The sequence below is a fragment of the Rhinoraja longicauda genome, chromosome 44 (genome assembly GCF_053455715.1).
Source record: "Rhinoraja longicauda isolate Sanriku21f chromosome 44, sRhiLon1.1, whole genome shotgun sequence".
NCBI lineage: Eukaryota > Metazoa > Chordata > Chondrichthyes > Rajiformes > Arhynchobatidae > Rhinoraja > Rhinoraja longicauda.
In genome coordinates this window covers 7,708,406-7,729,845 of record NC_135996.1, presented here as the reverse complement: position 1 = coordinate 7,729,845, position 21,440 = coordinate 7,708,406, and the positions used below count along the sequence as shown (strand labels likewise).

General features: G+C 55.7%; 1 protein-coding gene and 1 long non-coding RNA gene across 2 annotated transcripts; one reads left to right on the top strand and one right to left on the bottom strand.

Annotated features, from left to right (window-relative positions):
* Positions 1 to 368: 368 nt before the first annotated feature.
* Positions 369 to 3,749, top strand: LOC144612284 (uncharacterized). The gene is made up of 3 exons (XR_013549653.1): positions 369 to 509; positions 1,099 to 1,281; positions 2,158 to 3,749. It is a non-coding gene; the product is annotated as an uncharacterized LOC144612284 (long non-coding RNA).
* A 10-nt stretch (positions 3,750 to 3,759) lies between these two features.
* Positions 3,760 to 19,132, bottom strand: LOC144612283 (hyaluronan and proteoglycan link protein 2-like). The gene is given in 7 exon segments (XM_078431852.1): positions 3,760 to 6,096; positions 6,098 to 6,309; positions 10,973 to 11,158; positions 11,842 to 11,958; positions 12,858 to 13,208; positions 17,147 to 17,410; positions 19,007 to 19,132. Coding segments are annotated over 6 exon segments (1,071 nt in total). The 5' UTR covers positions 17,277 to 17,410; positions 19,007 to 19,132; the 3' UTR covers positions 3,760 to 6,021.
* Between the last annotated feature and the right edge of the window lie 2,308 nt (positions 19,133 to 21,440).

Below are 21,440 nucleotides of genomic sequence, written 5' to 3'. Positions count from 1 at the left end.
GCCGAACGGCCTACTCCTGCACCGATTTTCTATGTTTCTATGTTTCTATGTAACTCAGCAGATCAGGCAGCATCTCTGGAGAGAAGGAATAGGTGAGGTTTCAGATTGTCCAATGGCCCGACCCGAACAGATGCTGCCTGACCCGCTAAGTTACTCCAGCACTCTGTGAAACGTCACCTATCCATGTTCTCCACAGATGCTGCCTGACCCGCTGAGTTACTCCAGCACCCTGTCTATCCTCCTGTTCTTGTGAGGGACTCAAGGGGCTGAACGGCCAGTTCCTATCATTCCTCATTCCCCCTGCTAATATTTCCTTCTCTCCCCCCCCCCAACCCCCTCTCTCTCCCCACACACACCCCTCAGCTCTACGAGAACTGGTACAGCGGGCAGCCGGATAGTTTCTTCCTCTCCGGGGAGAATTGCGTTTGTGATGATTTGGCATAAAGGCGGTCAGTGGAGCGATGTTCCGTGTAACTACTTCCTCGCGTTCACCTGTAAGAAGGCGCTCAGTGAGTACCGAATGCGTGGGTGGGAGGTGGGGGGGCGATCGGCGGAGCGGGGCGCGGACCAAGATCCCACCACCAGCACAAACCCCCATCCCAAACTAAGAACCCACCCACCTCCTTCTCCCTCACCCACCTCCGCTGCCACAGGGCAGCGCGTTCTGTGGAAATACTCCCAATGCATCTTCCCGCCCTCTCCCCCTCCGCCCATCCCCGTGATACTGCCCTCCCTGCCGCTCCCGATGCTACCCCTCCCCCACCCCTCCCCCACCCTCCCCACGCCCTCCCCCACATCCACCCTCCCCAACCCCTCCCCCACCTCCACCACTCCCCCACCCCCACCCCCCACCCACCCCCCACCCTCTCTCAACCCCCTCCCCCACCCCTCCCCCACCTCCACCTCCACCCCTCCCCCAACCCCTCCCCCACCCCTCCCGCACGCCCTCCCCCACATCCATCCCTCCCCAACCCCTCCCCCACCTCCACCCCTCCCCCACCCCCACCCCCCACCCCCCCACCCTCTCTCAACCCCTCCCCCACCCCTCCCCCACCCACCTCCTCCACCCTCTCTCACCCCCTCTCCCTCTCGGCGGAGGTTCCTGCGGCTCCCGCCGGTGCCCGCCAGGACGCGGATTCTGGGCAAGGTCAGGACGCGGTACCCGGTGGACTCGGTGGTGAGGGTACGAGTGCCGCGACGGCTTCGTGCAGCAACAGCGGCCCATCGTGCGCTGTCGGGGCGACGGCAGCTGGGAGACGCCGAGGATTATCTGCACCATAGGTAAGGCCCGACCCATCCGGAGGACTGAGGGGTGGGTGGGGGTAAACGGTGGGTGGGGGTGTGGGATGGGTGAGGGGTGGGTGGGATGAGCGGTGGGGGGGGGGGGGGGTGAGGGGTGGGTGGCTGATGCGTGAGGGGTGGGTGAAGGGTGGGTGGGGGGGAGAGGTGGGTGGGGGTGAGGGGTGGGTGGGGGTGTGGGGTGGGTGGGGTGAGCGGTGGGTGGGGTGTGGGGTGGGTGGGGGTGAGAGGTGGGTGGGGGGTGAGTGGTGGGTGTAGTGAGTGGTGGGTGGGGGGTGAGAGGTGGGTGGGGTGTGGGGTGGGTGGGGGTGAGAGGTGGGTGGGGGTGAGGGGTGGGTGGGGTGTGGGGTGGGTGGGGGTGAGGGGTTGGGTGGGGGTGAGTGGTGGGTAGGGTGAGGGGGGTGGGGTGAGGGGTCGGAAGGTGGGGGTGGGTGTGGTGAGGGTGGGTGGGGTTGAGAGGTGGGAGGGGGAGAGCAGAGGGTGGGGTGTGGAGTGGGTGGGGTGAGGGGGTGAGCGGTGGGTGGGGTGTGGGGGGGGGTGGGATGAGAGGTGGGTGGGGGGTGTGGGGTGGGTGGGGGTGAGGGGTGGGTGGGGTGTGGGGGGGGGGTGGGATGAGAGGTGGGTGGGGGTGAGGGGGTAGGTGGGGATGAGGGGTTGGGTGGGGGTGAGGGGGGTGAGAGGTGTGTAGAGGTGAGGGATCGCCGCACATTTAGGGAGGCGCGGTGTCAAATCTATGTTTTTAAATACCGGGCCCCAGAGACGTGTGAGACGGGGCGGCATCGAGGGAGCTTCACTCTGTGTCTGACCCACGCTGGTTCCCTCAGTGACCGTATCGTTGTCCGCTGATCTGACCCACAGCCTCCGGACCCCCTCGCGACCTGCGGACAGCGGAGGAAGGCCGCTCTCCCCGGAGGCCCGGCCCGGAGTCCGAGCACGGAGCCGGTTCCCGCTGAGCCGCTGCATCGACCCAGCAGTCGCCTCCCTTACTAATTAACCCATGTGTGCGAGCCGCGGCCTGTGCTTGGCATTCCCTCCTCAGCGCCGGACGAGGCGAACGCCGCGGCCTCCCGAGCGATCCGTGTCCACAGCCTCGTCTGCCGGACACTCCCCCCCCCCCCCCCACATCCCTCCCCCCCACACCCCCCCCACACCCCCACACAACCCCCTCCCCCCACGCCCCCCCCTCCCCTTCCCCCCCACCGTCGAAGCCGCTCCAGGTCGCCATCGTCCCACTCCACCGCCTCCCCATCCGGGCGCGGAATAGCAGAGATTTCAGGCCAGGCTTGGTAGCCCCAACAGTTGTCCAGATCCAACCCCCACCCCCCCCCCCTCTCCTCACACAGCTCCCGGTCTCAGCTCCATCGCCGCCACCCAATCCGGCACTATCCCAGCGATGGCGGGGCGGCGCAGAGGTAGAGTTGCCGCCTCACAGCGACCCGGGTTCGATCCTGACTACCGGTGCCGTCTGTACAGAGTTTGTACGTTCTCCCCGTGACCGCGTGGGGGTTTCCCCCTGGTGCTCCGGTCTCCCCCCCCCCCCCCCCCCCCCCCCCCCCCCACACACACACACTCGGACGACGTGTAGATTTGTGGGTTAATTGGCTTCGGTAAGTGGTACAAAATTGGCCCTGGTGGCGTAGGATAGTTCAAGTGTACGAGGTGATCGCTGGCGTGTGATGGGACGGGGGTAGAGGGAGGTTCACTCTGTGTCTGACCCCCCCCCCCCCACTACCCCGGGGAGTGTGTGATGGGACGGGGTAGAGGGAGCTTCCCAGTGTCCGACCCCTGACAACGAGTGACAAGAGATTCCACTCGCATCCAAACCAACGGAAAACATCCTCTTCCTCCGACGAGGTGAGTTGTGTGTGGGAGTTTCAGCGACTTCGCTCTCCAGTAGCGCGCCGCCGTGGGGCGACGTTCCACGCACAGACACCCCCTAAACCGGCCCATCTAGTGACATCTCAGCAACAAATGTGCACACAACGCCAGCCCGGAGAGGGGGGAGGGGGCGTGGGAAGAGGGGGGGGGGGTGGTAAGGGGGGGAGTCAAGGGTTTTCCACTCAACAATTTCAACTAGAAACATAGAAACATAGAAAATAGGTGCAGGAGGAGGCCATTCGGCCCTCCGAGCCAGCACCGCCATTCATTGTGATCGTGGATGATCGTCCACAATCAATAACCCGTGCCTGCCTTCTCCCCCATACCCCTTGATTCCACTAGCCCCTATAACTCTATCTAACTCTCTCTTAAATCCATCCAGTGATTTGACCTCCACTGCCCTCTGTGGCAGAGAATTTCACAAATTCACAACTCTCTGGGTGGAAAAAGTTCCTTCTCACCTCAGTTTTAAATGGCCTCCCCTTTATTCTAAGACTGTGTGTGGCCCCTGGTTCTGGACTCGTCCATCTGTAACATTTTCCTTTCAAGTTGTAATAAAATTTGTGAAGTAACGCGGGCTGAGTTGTGCACTTTATTGGATCAGGGAGGAGCGTCACAATGTCCCGTAAAACAACAGGCAAGCTTCTTACACCACTCCCAATGGTCCCAAAACGCCTTCCCATCCGCTCCCACTGTCCACAATCCCACTGAACGCAATCTTTCACGTTCATTCCTCTATTCACAATCCCAATGGACCCAAACGCCCCAAATCATATTCGGCCCATCGAATCTACTCCGCCATTCAATCACGGCTGATCTATCTCTCCTTCCTAACCCCATGCTCCTGCCTTCTCCCCATAACCACTGATTTGTGTAATCCCAGTGTACAAATGCCGATGGATTCAGCCCCTTCCCTTCTACCCAAGTCAAGTCAAGTCAAGTTTGTTTGTCAAGATATGCAGTGAAATGAAAGTGGCAACGCCTGCGGATTGTGCCAAAACTACAAAACACAATAGCAAAACAAATTTTAACACACAAAAAATAAATTAATACAGTAAATTAAATTAGTCCCCGGTGATATGAGAGTTAACAGTCCTGTGGGAAGAAACTCCGTCTCATCCTCTCTGTTTTCACAGCGTGACAGCGGAGGCGTTTGCCTGACCGTAGCAGCTGGAACAGTCCGTTGCTGGGGTGGTAGGGGTCCCCCATAATGTTGCTGGCTCTGGATCTGCACCTCCTGATGTATAGGTCCTGCAGGGGGGCGAGTGTAGTTCCCATGGTGCGTTCAGCCGAACGCACTACTCTCTGCAGGGGCCATCCTGTCCTGGGCAGAGCTGTTCCCAAACCAGACTGTGATGTTGCCGGACAGGATGCTTTCTACAGCCCAGAGTAGAAGCATTGAAGGATCCTCAGAGAGACTCTGAATTTCCTCAGCTGTCTGAGGTGGTAATTTGCCTTACTCACCAGTGCGGCAATGTGTGATGTTCATGTCAGATCCTCTGTGATGTGGACTCCCAGGTATTTAAAGCTGTTCACCCTATCCACAGTAGACCCATTTATCTCCAGTGGCGTGTGCGTCCTCGGATGTTGAGCCCTTCTAAAGTCTACAATCAGCTCCTATATATCAAACTCCATTAAACCCGAATGTACCCGACCCCTTCCCACTTGGTTCCAATGCCTATAATACCAATGGACCGTTGCTTTCCCATTAACCCGGACGCTCTCACTCTTCACAATCCCAACGTATCCATCCACTTCGCATCCGCTCTAACTGGGTTGGGTGAGGATCGATGTACCAAGGACGGAGAAGGGCTAAAGAGGAAGGTTGAGCTTCAATATACGGATGGGGTGGGCACTACCGGGGTGGGGATTGGCTCCGATAGCGGTCAGTGGCCTGTGTGTCGGGAGGGGGATGGGACCGAACACCAGATCAAAAGGCACAGAGTTCTGGAGTAACTCAGCGGGTCAGGCAGCATCTGTGGAGAACATGGATAGGTGACGTTTCACAGAGTGCTGGAGTAACTCAGCGGGTCAGGCAGCATCTGTGGAGGACATGGATAGGTGACGTTTCACAGACTGTTGGAGTAACTCAGCGGGTCAGGCAGCATCTCTGGAGGACATGGATAGGTAACGTTTCACAGAGTGCTGGAGTAACTCAGCGGGTCAGGCAGCATCTGTGGAGGACATGGATAGGTGACGTTTCGTGCCGGGACCCTTCCTCAGACCTTTCTCCTTTGTAAACAGGGCACAAACGGCTGGAGTTATTCCTTCCCATCTTGTGTCTATCAGGAAGATATCATCAACAACAAACTCGGACTTCCACCCAAGCTATGTTCCTCGTCCATCTCTCACCACCAGGAGAGCGCGGTCCTCCACTGACGACTGGAATATAGAGACGTTGTACGTCACCGAATGGCCCTCGATAGTTGGGGTGGGGGGCGGGGTGGGGGGGGGGGGGTAGAAGACACGGCTTTGGAACACACGGCTGCGTATTGTGATCGGTGCGTGTTGTGATGGACTTAGAGTTACAGCGGGGAACACAATCCACGATTAAATGATCTCTCGTCCTCATTTACAACCACCCCCCCCTCGTCACCTTCTGTCCCTCTGGTCTTTGGTTCAGGGTCGGTGGAAGGCGCTAGGTCTTTTTTGATGGGCGCGGAGCGGCATGCGTCGGGGAGGGGGGTGGGGGGGTTGAACGGGGAAGAGTGAACTGTACAGACGTGGCCTTAATCGTGTCTGCCACCCACCCCCAGACTAGACGGGGTGAGTGGTCTCTCTGGGTTTGAATCCAGTGTAGTCTCCGGAGGAATACCAGCTTCCTCTGCTGACACCTGGGCCTGCCTAGCGCGACTTGTAGCAGTAGACGCCGTACTGCCGACGCGCCAGGCTCGGGAAACCGTGGCTACGGACCCCCGGGCTCGGAGCCGCCGCACTGGGGGTGCGGGGAGGAGATGGGGAAGCGGACGCTCCCGTCGGCCAGCCAGCCCGGCTCGCAGCGGTGCAGGCGGGAGAAGCTCCAGGCGGCGTAGAGCTGCCCGACCTTAGCGATGGAGGCCCCCTCGCTGCGGCAGGCGCTCACTGCCCGCTGGTAGTCGAACATCTGGGCGTTCTTCCGGAAGTAGACGTAACCTGGACACCAAAATGGAACCGGTTAGACCCGGGATAACGACCTGTACAGCGGCCCATCACACACTCCGAGGGTCAGACACACAGAGAAACTCCCTCTACAGCCTGACATCACACACTCTGGGCCAGTGTGGCCGAGAACGCCGTGGGGCTGATAACGTGTCGTCGCGTCCTTTCCAAAGGTTCATCAGGTTAATTCCGGGATGGCGGGACATAGAAACATAGAAACATAGAAAATAGGTGCAGGAGTAGGCCATTCGGCCTTCGAGCCTGTACGCACGCCATTCAATATGATCATGGCTGATCATCCAACTCAGTATCCTGTACCTGCCTTCTCTCCATACCCCCTGATCCCTTTAGCCACAAGGGCCACATCTAACTCCCTCTTAAATATAGCCAATGAACTGGCCTCAACTACCTTCTGTGGCAGAGAATTTCCACAGATTCACCACTCTCTGTGTGAAAAAAAACTTTCTCATCTCGGTCCTAAAAGACTTCCCCCTTATCCTTAAACTGTGACCCTTGGTTCTGGACTTCCCCAACATCGGGGACATAGTTGTACCCAACAACTAACGTATGATGAAAGAATGGGTCGACTGGGCTTGTATTCGCTGGATGAGAAGGGATCTTATAGAAACAGAAAAAAAAATCTTAGAGGAATGGACAGGGTAGATGCAAGAAAAATATTGTGGATGTTGGGGGAGTCCAGAACCTGCGGCTCACAGTTTAAGAATAAGGGGTAAGCCATTTAGGACAGAGATGACAAAAGACAATAGACAATAGACAATAGGTGCAGGAGGAGGCCATTCGACCCTTCGAGCCAGCACCACCATTCAATGTGATCATGGCTGATCATTCTCAATCAGTACCCTGTTCCTGCCTTCTCCCCATACCCCCTGACTCCGCTATTTATAATAGCTCTATCCAGCCCTCTCTTGAATGCAGTCAGAGAATTGGCCTCCACTGCCTTCTGATGCAGTGAAATTCCACAGATTTACAACTCTCTGACTAACAAAGTTTTTCCTCATCTCCGTTCTAAATGACCTACCCCTTATTCTTAAACTGTAGCCCCTGGTTCTGGGCTCCCCCAACATTGGGAACATGTTTCCTGCCTCTAACATGTCCAATCCCTTAATAATCTTATATGTTTCGGTAAAATCCCCTCTCATCCTTCTAAATTCCAGTGTATACAAGCCTAGCCGCTCCTGTCTTTCAACATATGATATCCCGCCATTCCGGGAATTAACCTAGTAAACCTACGCTGCACGTCCCTCAATAGCAAGAATATCCTTCCTCAAATTTGGAGACCAAATAAGGAAAAACATAAGGACCAAATAAGGACCAAATACGGAAAAACTCAGAGAGTTGCGAATCTGTGGAATTCTCTGCCACAGAAGGCAGTGGAAGCCAATTCAATGGATGTTTTCAAGAGGGAGTTAGATTTGGGAATCAAGGGATATGGGGGAAAAAGCCGGAACGAGGTACTGCTTTAGGGTGATCAACCATGATCATATTGAATGGCGGTGCTGGCTCCATGTTTCTGTGTTTCTCCAGCCGGTGGCGCTGTTGCCCACCTTTCTCAGCGGAGCATCCCTCAATGTCTCCGCAGCGCCGCCGCTGGACACAAGACGCCAGGACAAGAGTCCAGACGCCAACGACAAGACTTAGGCCATTCAGCCCATTGAGTTCAATCTCCCACTCAATCATGGGTGATCTATTTTCCCTTCTCAACCCCATTCTCCAGCCTTCTCTTGTATTCTCTTGTAGGCTTGTATTCACTGGAGTTTAGAAGTATGAGAGGGGATCTTATAGAGACGTATACAATTATAAGGGGCAGCGGTAGAGTTGCTGCCTTACAGCGAATGCAGCGCCGGTGACTCAGGTTCGATCCTGACTAAGGGCTCCGTCTGTACGGAGTTTGTACGTTCTTCCCGTGACCTGCGTGGGTTTTCTCCGAGGTCTTCGGTTTCCTCCCACACTCCAAACACGTACAGGTATGTAGGTTAATTGACTGGGGTAAATGTAAAAATTGTCCCTAGTGTTAATGTGCGGGGATCGCTGGGCGGCGCGGACTCGGTGGGCCGAAGGGCCTGTTTCCGGCGCTGTATCTCTAAAAATCTATAAAAGGTTTTTATAAAATCTATAAAAGGATTTTAAAGCTGGATGCAGGAAAAATGTTCCCAATGTTGGGGGAGTCCAGAACCAGGGGTCACACAGTCTTAGAATAAAGGGGAGGCCATTTAAAACTGAGGTGAGAAGGAACTTTTTTCACCCAGAGAGTTGTGAATTTGCGGAGTTCTTTGCCACAGAGGGCAGTGGAGGCCAAATCACTGGATGGATTTAAGAGAGAGTTAGACAGAGCTCTAGGGGCTAGTGGAATCAGGGGATATGGGGAGAAGGCAGATACGGGTTACTGATTGTGGACGATCAGCCATGATTACAATGAATGGCGGTGCTGCCTCGAAGAGCCGAATGGCCTCCTCCTGCACCTATTTTCTATGTTTCTACGTTTCTATGTTCTCCCCGTAACCTCGCCTCCTTTGTTAATCAAACATCTTTCGATATTTGTTTCAAAAATACCCAAATTGCTTTGCCTCCACAGCCGTATGTGGTAATGCATTCCACAGATTTCACAACTCCATGGTGACATATCTAACTCTCCATCACAATTTTAAAGGTGCGATCTTTTATTCTGAGGCTGTTCCCTCTGGTCCTAGACTCTCCCACTAGTGGAAACATCCTCTCCACGTCCACTCTATCAGCCGGCCTTCAAGAACCCGTTCCGTTGCGCGGAGTCAGTCAGCCACTCTGGCCGGCAACCGGCTAAGACTTGACTTCCAGCCACAATGGTGGCTTTCCTGGAGGTCCCGGAGGGATATCACGCACAGGAGACCCCTCGGCCCATCGAGTCCCATACTAGCTCTGCGCAATAGTAACGCGTCGAGGTCCTCTCGTCGAGATACTGTCTCGGTGTACTACTGCTACACACTTCAGTCTGAAGAAGGGTCTCGACCCGAAACGTCACCCATTCCTTCTCTCCTAGATGCTGCCTGACCCGCTGAGTTACTCCAACATTTTGTGATACCTTCGATTTGTACCAGCATCTGCATTTATTTTCCTACACTGCTACACACTTGTGCTGTATCTGAAATGCGTGTCTAATATGTATCTAAGTGCTGATGTATATTTGTACTGAACTGTATTCAGAAACGATTTTCATTGTAGCTCGGTACAGGTCACAAATAGAGTACCGTACCATATCATAGCATAGTCCAGTCTCTCCGCGACCACAGCTCATTCAATCGTGTCATATGGAGTTGCTGAGCGACCTTTCCCTCCCTCTCCCACTTGCTAGGATCCTGGTGGGTTGATCTGCATTCCTGAATGCACTTTCTCTTAGCCCATTGTTAATATTCTTCAAAGCAGACATGGTGACCTTGTTCTGTTTGGGCTGGGGGATGTAGAATTATGGGGCATAGTCCGTATTTAAACTAACACGAGGAGGCATTTCTCACCCAGAGGAATATGGATGCCATGAAATTGATACATTGAAGGTTGAAATCAAGACGGAATTAGATTGTGTGCGACACGACAGCAGCAGGAAAGTAACGTTGAGATGGACGTTTATCCTTGGCCTTGTGTGACCCGCTGAGTTTTTCCAGCAGATTATTTGACGTTCACGTTGGCCCTCGCCAATGGGAACATTGTGTAAAACAAAAACCGGCACTTCTTTCCACCGAGTCCCTCAAACTTCCACCTACGCTGAGCCTTCTTCGTTCTCTCCAATTTCCTGGCACACGGTGGCGCAGCGGGTGGAGTTGCTGCCGCCTCACAGCGCCGGACACCCGGGTTCGATCCTGACTACGGATGCTGTCTGTACGTTCTCCCCGTGACCGCGTGGATTTTCTGCGGGTGCTCCCGTTTTTCTCCCACACTCTGCAGGTTAGCTCACGCTCCCGCACGTCTTTGGGATGTAGCGGAAAATTGGAACACCCGGAGGAAACCCACGTGGTCACGTGGAGAACGTGCAAACTCCACACCGGCAGCACCCAAGATCAGGATTAAACCTCGATCAGATCAGGATTCTCGATCAGTGCGGGTGTCAGGGGTTGTGGGGAGGCGGGAGAATGGGGTTAGGAGGGAGAGAGAGATCAGCCATGATTGAATGGCGGAGTGGACTTGATGGTCCGAATGGCCTAATTCTGTTCCTATGACGTAAGACCTTATGACCTCATAACCCTCCCCAGATGGCGGATGGGAGCGGGGGAGGGGGGTGAGGTGGGGGGAGGGGGTTAAGGGGGGGAGGTGGGAGCGGGGGGTCTGAGGTCGGGGGAAGGGTGTGGGGGGGAGATGGGAGGGAGGGGGGTGGGGGGGTGAGGTGGGGGTGAGGTGGGGGGGGGTGAGGTGGGAGGGAGGGGGGTGAGGGGGTGTGAGGTGGGGGAAGGGGATGGGGGGGTGAGGTGGGGGGATGAGGTGGGGGTGGGGGGGGGTGAGGTGGGGGGGGGTGTGAGGTGAGGGGGTGAGGTGGGGGGTTCAGGTGGGGGGTGAGGTGGGGGGGGGGGGTGAGGTGCGGGGGGTGAGGTGCGGGGGCGGGATGAGGTGGGGGGATGAGGTGCGGGGGGGTTAGGTGGGGGGGGGGGGTGAGGTGCGGGGGGGAAGCGGTTACCTTTCATGCTAGACGTAAAGCAGTAGGTGTCGAAGCGGTCTCGCTGTTTGTTGCGCGGTCCGTAGCTTCTGATGCCGGGTGGGAGGTGGCGGCCGCCGCAGGGGTCTCGCGGCAGTGTCACCGGGTACTGCACACTACCGTCCTCCAGCCAGCCGGCGTTACACCACTCCAGCCCCCGCTGCCACTCTGTGCGGAGAAGGAGAGGGCGGGGGGAGATGGAGGGGGTGGGGAGGGGGTTGGAGAGCCGTGTGAGTGCGTCAGACAAGACCCGGTCCCACCCGCAGTCACGGGCGCGGGGCGGCGCTCAGTCCCTATTTTTACCGGCGGGGAGAGATTACATGCCAAACTGTGGGGGGAAAGAGTAAATGTCGAGGGAGCGCCGCACCGCGGGAGGGGTGGACGCGCTGAGAGGGGCGGTGAGGGAGCGCCGCTCGGTGGGAGGAGTGATATCGATAGCGCACCGCACTGTGGGAGGAGCGGCGAGGGAGCGCCGCTCGGTGGGATGGGTGATACTGAGGGAGCGCTGCACTGTGGGAGGGGTGATATTGAGGGAGCCCCGCACTGTGGGAGGGGTACTATTGAGGGAGCGCCGCACTGTGGGGGGGGGGGGGGGGCGGTGAGGGAGCGCCGCTCGGTGGGACGGGTGATACCGAGAGAGCGCGGCTCGGCGGCAGGGGCGGTGAGGGAGCGCCGCTCGGTGGGATGGGTGATACTGAGGGAGCGCCGGGGAGAACGTGCAACCTCCACACAGACAGCACCCGAGGTCCGGATCGATCCCGGGTTGGGGCTGGGGAGTGAGCGGCGGGGGGGGGGGGGTGGTTGGGATGGGGGTGAGCAGTGCGTAACTCTCCGGCCGTTCGGCCCCTCACCTTGGAAGAGCTGCTCGAAGGTCGCGATCCGCGCGTCCTGGCCCTGACACGCTCGCACGGCCTGGTGGTAGTTGAACTGGTAGCGGCCCTTCCTCGGCTGGTACGGGAACACCACACCTGGCAAACAGACGGGCCGCCGTTGTAATGTCACCGCGGTGAGGGCGTTACAGAGACGGAGAGAGGGGGTGTGGGGGCCGGAGGGGAGGGGGCTATATAGACGGGGAATTGTGTGTGACAGCAGCAGACGGGAAGGGGGGTGTGGGGGGAGGGTAGGGGGTTACAGAGACGGGGAGAGTGGGCTTAGGAGCCGGAGGGGAGGGGGTTACAGAGACGGGGAGGGGGTTACAAAGACGGGGAGGGGGTGTAGGGGGAGGGGAGGGGTTACAGAGACGGGAAGGGGTGTGTATGGGAGGGAGGGCGTTACAGAGACGGGGAGATTGGTGTAGGGGGAGGGGAGGGGTTACAGAGACGGGATGGGGGGGGTGTAGGGGGGAGGGGAGGGGGTTACAGAAACGGGGAGGGGGGTTCAGGGGCCGGAGGGGTACAGAGACGGGGAGAGGGGGGGTTGGGGGGAGGGGGTTACAAAGACGGGGAGAGGGGGTGTGGGGGGGAGGGGGTTACAGAGATGGGAAGGGGAGTGTAGGGGGGAGGGGAGGGGGTTACAGAGACGGAGAGAGGGGGTGTGGGGGCCGGAGGGGAGGGGGCTATATAGACGGGGAATTGTGTGTGACAGCAGCAGGAAAGTAACGTTGGGGTGTAGGAGTCGAAGGGGAGGGGGTTACAGAGATGGGGAGGGGGGGCTGTAGGAGCCGGAGGGGAGGGGGTTACAGAGACGGGGATGGGGGGCTGGGGGGAGGGGAGGGGGGTTACAGAGACGGGGATGGGGGTGGAGGGGGCCGGAGGGGAGGGGGTTATATAGACGGGGAGGGAACAGTCGCATATTAGGAGATCGGTGTCTGCGTGAGTGGAGTGGGTGGCACGGGTCAGAGGGGCCGAGCGGCCTGCGGCACTCCTACCGTCCAGCTGCAGCTCCAGCTCGGCCGCTTCGTCGTCCACCCCGTTGATGAGTTCGCACTTGAACTTGCCCGCATCCTCCAGCCTCACGTCGAGCAGCAGGAGGGATACGTCGTATCTGTCCAGGCGGCGCAGCGACGCACGGCGGGCGAACGCCCCGTACCCCTTCTGCTGGTGACTGTTGCCCACCAGCACGATGTTCTCCCGCGGCGACCCGTTCATCTTCACCCACTTCACCCGGTATCCGCTGGGCACGAAGCGCATGCGGCACGGCAGCGTGGCGTTGGCGCCTCGCCGCGAAGTCACGACGCTCGGTCCGGAGTTCTCCAGGTAGCGGATGTACCCCAACACGGCTGCATGACAGCGGGGAGAGAGGGTCAGGATTTTGGGGGGCTCCCCTAACCGAGTGACGGCACGAGATCGGACACAGAGTGAAGCTCCCGAAACGTCACCCATTCCTTCTCTCCAGAGTTGGAGCGTAGGCTTGTATTCACTGGAGTTAGGCTTGTATTCACTGGAGTTAGGCTTGTATTCACCGGAGTTAGGCTAGTATTCACCGGAGTTAGGCTAGTATTCACTGGAGTTAGGCTAGTATTCACTGGAGTTAGGCTTGTATTCACTGGAGTTAGGCTTGTATTCACTGGAGTTGGGCTTGTATTCACTGGAGTTAGGATTGTATTCACTGGAGTTAGGCTTGTATTCACTGGAGTTTAGAAGGATGAGAGGGGATCTTATAGAAACATATAAAATTATAAAAGGTTTGGACAAGCTAGATGCAGGAAAAATGTTCCCAATGTTGGGGGAGCCCAGAACCAGGGGCCACACAGTCTATGAATAAAGGGGAGCCATTTAAAACTGAGGTGAGAAGAAACTTTTTCTCCCAGAGAGTTGTGAATTTGTGGAATTCTCTGCCACAGAGGGCAGTGGAAGCCAAATCACCGGATGGATTTAAGAGAGAGTTAGATAGAACTCTAGAGGTTAGTGTAATCAAGGGGTATGGGGAGAAGGCAGGCACGGGTTGCTGATTGTGGATGATCAGCCATGATCACAATGAATGGCGGTGCTGGCTCGAAGGGCCGAATGGCGTCCTCCTGCACCTATTTTCTATCTTTCTATGTTTCTATGTTTCTAGTTGCTGCCTGTCCCGCCGAGTTACTCCGGCATTCAGCGTCTACCTTCGATTTAAACCAGCATCTGCAGTTGTTTCCTACACACGACCGGGGCCAGACGCACACAGAGTGAAATCCCCCATCGGGGAACTGGGGTGGAGAGAGTTGCACAGAGCTGTGGTGTGTAATAAATAATTGAGCCGGTTCACGGACTCGCCAGCCGCCTGTAACTTGTGCGGCGAGGAAGATGCCGGGTTCCACGTGTTCCACGTGTACACAGAGAGGGAGAGAGGTTGCCGCCCCTGTACGCGTATCTGAAGGGGCTGCTCCTCAAGTTTTGGTTGCATTTTAGTCCCACGATTCTGGTGTTTGGGCTTGTAGATAACTGTAGATGACTCCCATTAGGGTCTTTTTACCCTTACAATTCCTCATTTCTATCCATACTGATTCTACATCTCCTGATTCTATGTCACCCCTTGCAAGGGAGTGAATATCATTCCTCACCAACAGAGCGACCCCACCCCCTCTGTTCCAAGGCAGGGAGTGGGGAGGGTCGATTGGGAGAGTGGGATCTCCCTGACGGTTTGCCACTGGCCCTGGCCAAGGTGGCCATTCGCGGGTCTAGGCAGCGGGTCGTCGATGGTCACATCAGAGCCGGCAATCGGCCCCTCTTCCGGGCCTTGGTCCGTGCTCGCGTGTCCCTGGAGAGGGAACATCTGACCATCTGTCCCCTGGATATGCTGGGTCTGTTTCCCGATGGAACGAAGGGGGCTGAGGGGTGACATAATAACACCACGAGGGGGCATAGACCGGATAGGTCCCACTGTGTCAACTACTGTGGCGTCGGTTTAAGGTGGGAAGGAAGGAGATGAAAGCGGGTCTGAGGACTAAAGGACTTGTCCACACGCAGGGTAGTTGGTGTCTGGAGATGCAGGCAGGAACAGCAGCGACATCTAAGAAGCATTTGGACAGAAACTTGGATGGAGTGGATGTGGTGATGATGTTTTCACTCGTGGGAGAATCTAGGACTAGCGGTCACAGCGTCGAAATTAAAGGACGTTCTTTTGGATGGAGATGAGAAGAATTTTTTTTAGTCAGAGGGTGGTGAATCTATGGAATTCATTGGAGGTCTGTGGAGGCCAAATCAATGGATATTTTTAAAGCAAAGATAGATAGATTCTTGATTAGTGCGGGTGTCAGCGGTTACGGGGAGAAGGCAGGAGGGAGAGATAGATCAGCCACGATTGAATGGCGGAGTAGACGATGGGCCGAATGGGCTAATTCAGCTCCTATCACTTATGACCTTATGACCTTAGGGCTGTAGAGAGCATCTTGGCCGGGAACATCTCAATCTGGTTTGGGAACAGCTCTGCCCAGGACAGGAAGGCCCTGCAGAGAGTAGTGCGTTCGGCTGAACGCACTATGGGAACTACACTCGCCCCCCTGCAGGACCTATACATCAGGAGGTGCAGATCCAGAGCCAGCAACATTATGGGGGACCCCTACCACCCCAGCAACGGACTGTTCCAGCTGCTACGGTCAGGCAAACGCCTCCGCTGTCACGCTGTGAAAACAGAGAGGATGAGACGGAGTTTCTTCCCACAGGCCGTCAGGACTGTTAACTCATATCACCAGGGACTCATTTAATTTACTGTATTCATTTATCTTTTGCGTTAAAAACTTTTTTTTCTATTCTGTTTTGTCGTTTAGCACAACCCGCAGGCGTTGCCACTTTCATTTCACTGCACATCTTGTATAAATATGTGACAAACAAACTTGACTTGACTTGACTTGACTTGACCTTATGAAACTTGAATGAGGCGAGTAGAGGGAGATATGGAATGAAGCAGGCAAATGGATCCATGTGGAGCGGCATCATGGTCGGTGCAGAAGCGATAAACTGAAGGGTCAGTTATAATCCTGTAGAACCCTTTCGTTTTAGAGATATAGCACGGAAACACGCCCTTCGGCCCACCGGGTCCGCGCCGACCAGCGGTCCCCGCACACGACCACAAAACTACATACTGTGGACAATTTACAATCATACCAAGCCAATTAGCCCACAAACAAACCAGTGCGTCTTAGGCGTGTGGGAAGTACCCGGAACACCCGGGGAAAACCCACGAGGTCACGGGGAGAACGTACAAACTCCGTACAGGCAGCGGCCGTAGTCTGTGTCGAACCCAGGTCTCTGGTGCTGTGTGGCAGCAACTCTACCGCCGCCCGCATTAACTCTATTAATCTGATTCACTGCGAGAGGCTCATTCCTTGTGTGGTGAACTCAAGACTTGTCCACCTTTTGACGAATATTTTCCCGTCATATAGAGTTTGGAGACACAGCATGGAAACAGGCCCTTCGGACCACTGTGTCCGCGCCGACCATCCATCACCTATTCACACTAGTCCTATGTTATCCCACCCACTCCCTACACCCGAGGGGGGGGGGGGGGGGGGGGTGACAGAGGGACAATTAACCTACAAACCCGCACTTCGTTGGGATGTGGGGGGAAATCGGAGCACTCGGAGGAAACCCACGCGGTAACGGGGAGACACGTGCAAACTACACACACACACACGCACACACACATATACAAACACAAACACACACACACACGCTTACACGCTCACATACGCACATACACACACACACACACACACACGCTTACACGCTCACATACGCACATACACACACACGGACACACACACACAAACACACACACAAACACACACGCTCACACACACACGCACGCACACACACACACACAACACACACACGCACGCTCACACACACGCTCACACACACAGCACCCGAGGTCAGGATCTAACCTGAGTCTCTGGTGCTGGAAGGCCGCGGTTCTACCAGCTGCGCCACTCTGGCGCCGGTTTGGATGGGTTGTGGATGAGGGGGGGGGGGGGGGTGAGGGGTAATTGGGAGTCGGCGGGAATGAATGTAGAATAAGCTCGATGGGCCGAGTGTCTCTTTGCATCGCACATCTATCCTCCTCGCTTTGATGTACAACACGAGAGGTGTCGTTGAACATTAGGTGTGAGATCGGGGCATGCAGGTAGAAAGAATGCGGGGAGGGGTGGCCGAGAGAGGTCCGGGCCCGGCAGGCAGCGGTGGAGGTGGCGAGGAGAGGTCCGGGCCCGGCAGGCGGCGGTGGAGGTGGCGGCGGCGGTACCTTGGTCTCCGCGGATGCGGTGCCGTGGATCCTCGGCGTAGCGCCCGCCCTGGGCGGTGTAGTAGACGGGTCCAGCGGAGGCCAGGGACGAGCCATGAGCCAGCGTCAACAGCAGGAGCAGCGTCCTCATGGGGGTCTCGGTGCGGGCGGGACGGGGGCCGAGGCTGAGTCACCGGCGGGACCGCTGCCCGGTTCCTGAGCTCCGAGAGCGGAGCTGCACTGCCCGGCGCCCGGGGGGGTGGGGGGGATAGGGACTGCGGCGGCCTGGCGAGGAAGAAGTTAATATCGGTGTCCACAGATCAGGCCATCTCGTTCCTGCCTCTCCCTTGCTCGGTATCGCAATTCCCCCCCAAACCATCCTTACGCGAACCCAATCCCAATCGTTATTGCCAATCCCTTAAATCCATCCCAAACTCAATCTACGCCGTCTCCAACTTAACCTCAACTCAACCTCAACCCACACAACCTGAGACCCACCCTCACACACTTCAAACATTTCCATCCCTCGACACAACCCAAGTCCATCCAGGAAACCAAGCGCCGGCCCAGTGCCCGCTCACCCGTTCGCCAAATCACCGCCATATCTCACAGACAACCTCCCCACCTCCAACACAATCAGCCAACCCTAACCAATGTCCCACCCTTCCGACCCCAACCCTACACCGTCGCACAGTTGCTTTCCAAACCACCCCGCGCTCTCATCCGACACCATTCACCGCACCAATAACATCCGTTCCCTTCCGGACCCGACGCCACTTCCCATCTGGATCCAACAATCCTATCCCACGTGTCCCTGCAACCTCTCCCAACCTGACCCTACATTCACCCCACCCCGACACCTTATCCACCGCCCCGCCCCCCCAATCCTCGCCCTACACCATACACCCGGAGCTCATGCCTACCCCCCCCCCCCCCCTCCCACCTACCCGGACCCAACTGTCCACCCCATCCCACATCTCATCCCTGCGCCGTTACTCAAACTAGCAATACGCCATTGGCCAGCGGGACCCAACGCCGCACCTCATCAGGGCCACACGACAGCACGGCCCAAAGCCCACCCACCTGATCCCTATACCCCTAACCCACCTCGAAACCAGCTCTACCCTAGACCCACCTCCATCCGAAAGCTCATCACAACCCCTGTCCAAACTACCCGCACCCTACCTCCAATCCACCACCCACCTACCTCTAAACTAGAGACCCCCTCTCTAACCCAAAGACCACCCACACCGTAACCCTACGTCCCAACTACCCCGCACCACTAGAATCATAGAAACATAGAAAACAGGTGCATGTGTAGGCCATTCGGCCCTACGAGCCAGCACCGTCATTCAATATGATCATGGCTGATCATCCACAATCAGTAACCCGCTCCTGCTTTCTTTCCATATCCCACTACACTAAAGTCAAAACACACACCATGTCCAAAACCATCCCATCCCATCCTCAAGCCCACCCCAATGCTCATCCATACACCACGCCCTAAACTACCCGGCCATACCCCCGATGCACTACCCACCTCTATCTCCAATGCCCACCCCCCAGTCCCATCTACCCCCACCCAACGTCCGAACGACTACTCACCTCTATGCTAATGCCGACCCCCCAGTCCCAACTACCCCCACCCAACGTCCGAACGACTACTCACTTCTATGCCAATGCCCACCCCCCAGTCCCAACTCCCCCCCACCCAACGTCCGAACGACCACTCACCTCTATGCCAATGCCCACCCGCCCTTCGCCAAATTAACACCCCCCCATCCATTCTTCACTTACAGCCCCAGACTCCAAGCCCTCACCCAACCCTCCCTCTCTCCGCCCACCCTCCCTCCCCTCCCCTTCCATCGCGCCCTCGCTTACCTCTACCAGGTCCCCTTGGTGTTTGGTGGGGGGAGGGGGCAAATAGGCCCTGGGGGAGCGGCGGCTGCCCGTGCCTTGCGAGCGTCTCACAAACCCTGCGCTCGGTCTCTCGCTGTGTGTGGCTGCTTTAGACTGACAAGTGTTTACGCGGCCCCTCGGGCTGTGTCTATTGTTATCGGGCGGACGTGGCCTGTGTCCCCAGAGCCACAAGACAAGGGCCGCCTTTCTCTGCCCTGTCCCGTGTTTGTGTCTGATTGTTCTCTGTGCCATTGTCTTGCGGTTGAAGCCGGCGATTAACCCGCGCCTGTCAAAGGAGGCGTTTGTCTGGAGCCTCGGCGGCTCTGCTCAAATATCACCTCTCTCCCAGCAAAGCCCTCCTCGCCCCTCCGCGCCAGCGCCGCGCCACGGCTCACGTTTCTGCTCGCCGTTTGACAGGCAATCAACTCAGCGGTTAAATGGGTCACGGATCCCACAGAAAAGTGTGGGGATGGGGGGAGGGGGGGGGGCAGAGAGAGAGAGAGAGAGAGTGGGGGGGGGGGAGAGAGAGAGAGAGAGAGAGAGAGAGAGAGAGAGAGAGAGAGAGAGAGAGAGAGAGAGAGAGAGAGAGAGAGAGAGAGAGAGAGAGAGAGAGAGAGAGAGTAGGTAGATAGGTAGATAGATAGATAGATAGATAGATAGATAGATAGATAGATAGATAGATTTATCGACCACACTATGAGCTACACTAACCTTGGTCTAACTGTTACAGCATTAGGGACCTTTAGCATGGCAGTGAATGCACTAAAAGAGAAAGCTCGAAGAACTCTGTATACAATAAAAAGAAGATTCTACAAAATCCAAATTCCAATTAAAATCTGGCTTAAAATATTTGCCAGTGTAATTCAGACCATTGCGCTTTACGTAGCGCAGTATGGGGGCCGCTCAGTCACCATAGCTATACTAAATGGGGAAAACACACAACAGAGGCCCTACATGGGGAATTGTGTCGGAACATCGTCCGTATCCAAAGGAAAACACCAACAAACGGATGTGGGGCGGAATTAGGTAGATACCCACTGATAATAAATATCGAGAAACGAGCACTACATTTTTGGAATCACCTTAAATCTAGTCCCCCAGACACCCTCCACTTCAAAGCCCTCCAAACTCAAGAGGGAAACTCAGAAAAGAGCTCCCTGTGTCAGTTGGTACTGAGACTAACTACCCCTATTCGGCTAAACCTAAACCAGATCAACACTCCTTCCCAATCACCAGTTAGAGTGAACCAAATTATTAAACAATGCAAAGAAACCTATTTGGAACATTGGGATAAAGTAACCAAAAGCCAAAGCAGATTAGGATGTTACCCTGCCCTAAAAAGAGATTATAAATTGGCAGACTATCTCTCAACTGTTAGAGATATGAAGCAGAGACAGACCCTCGCCAAGTACAGGTGGAGTGACCACCATTTGGCAGTTGAAAAAGGAAGACAGAAGAGATCTTGGCAACCAAGAGAAAATAGAATATGCGGTCATTGTTTGACAGGTGAGGTTGAAACAGAGACGCACTTCCTCTTAAAATGTAAAAAAACCCGACAAAATAAGGAAAATATACTTTGAAAAACTCAGTCTGGCAACCACAGATTTAAAGAACTAGATGATGTATCAAAACTAAGAATAATCCTTGGCGAAGGAAATACGGCACATCTTGGCACACAATACGTAACAGCATGCCACAACCTGAGAGACAGTGAATGACCAATATGTACACATACACTCATACATTAATTGACACTAATTGACACTAAGAAGATTAATATTGGCCTGCTAAACTTGCTGAACTGCTTACAACTGCAAGAGCGAGTATCAATGGATAAAAGGCTATAAATGTATTGCGTGTCTATATATATATATATATATATAGATAGATAGATATGGCCCTATATATATGTACAGGGGCATATCTACCCATGCATTGTGTACTTGTATTTATATTCATGCATTTTATGTTCTATACTTTGGCAATATAACCATGTATCTTATCATGCCAATAAAGTTTTTTTAATTGAAAAAATTGAGAGAGAGAAAGAGAGAGAGAGAGAGAGAGAGAGAGAGAGAGAGAGAGAGAGAGAGAGAGAGAGAGAGAGAGAGAGAGAGAGAGAGACAGAGACAGGGACAGTGACAGGGACAGGGACAGGGACAGAGACAGAGACAGGGACAGAGAGAGAGGCAGGGGGGGAGAGCATAGTGTGTGATTAACAGGATAAACAGCGCTTTGATATGAGGCGAGGGAGTGACTGGGCTACAGTCTCACTGAAAGGGCCCTTTGATAGCGTTACAGCGCAGGGTGACACGGCGCCGTAGCGTCTTAGCGCATCATCCAACATCTCGGAGAACAGCCACATTGTCCCACCCACATTGTCCCCCCCCCCCCCCCAAGGTACAGGCTTGAATCC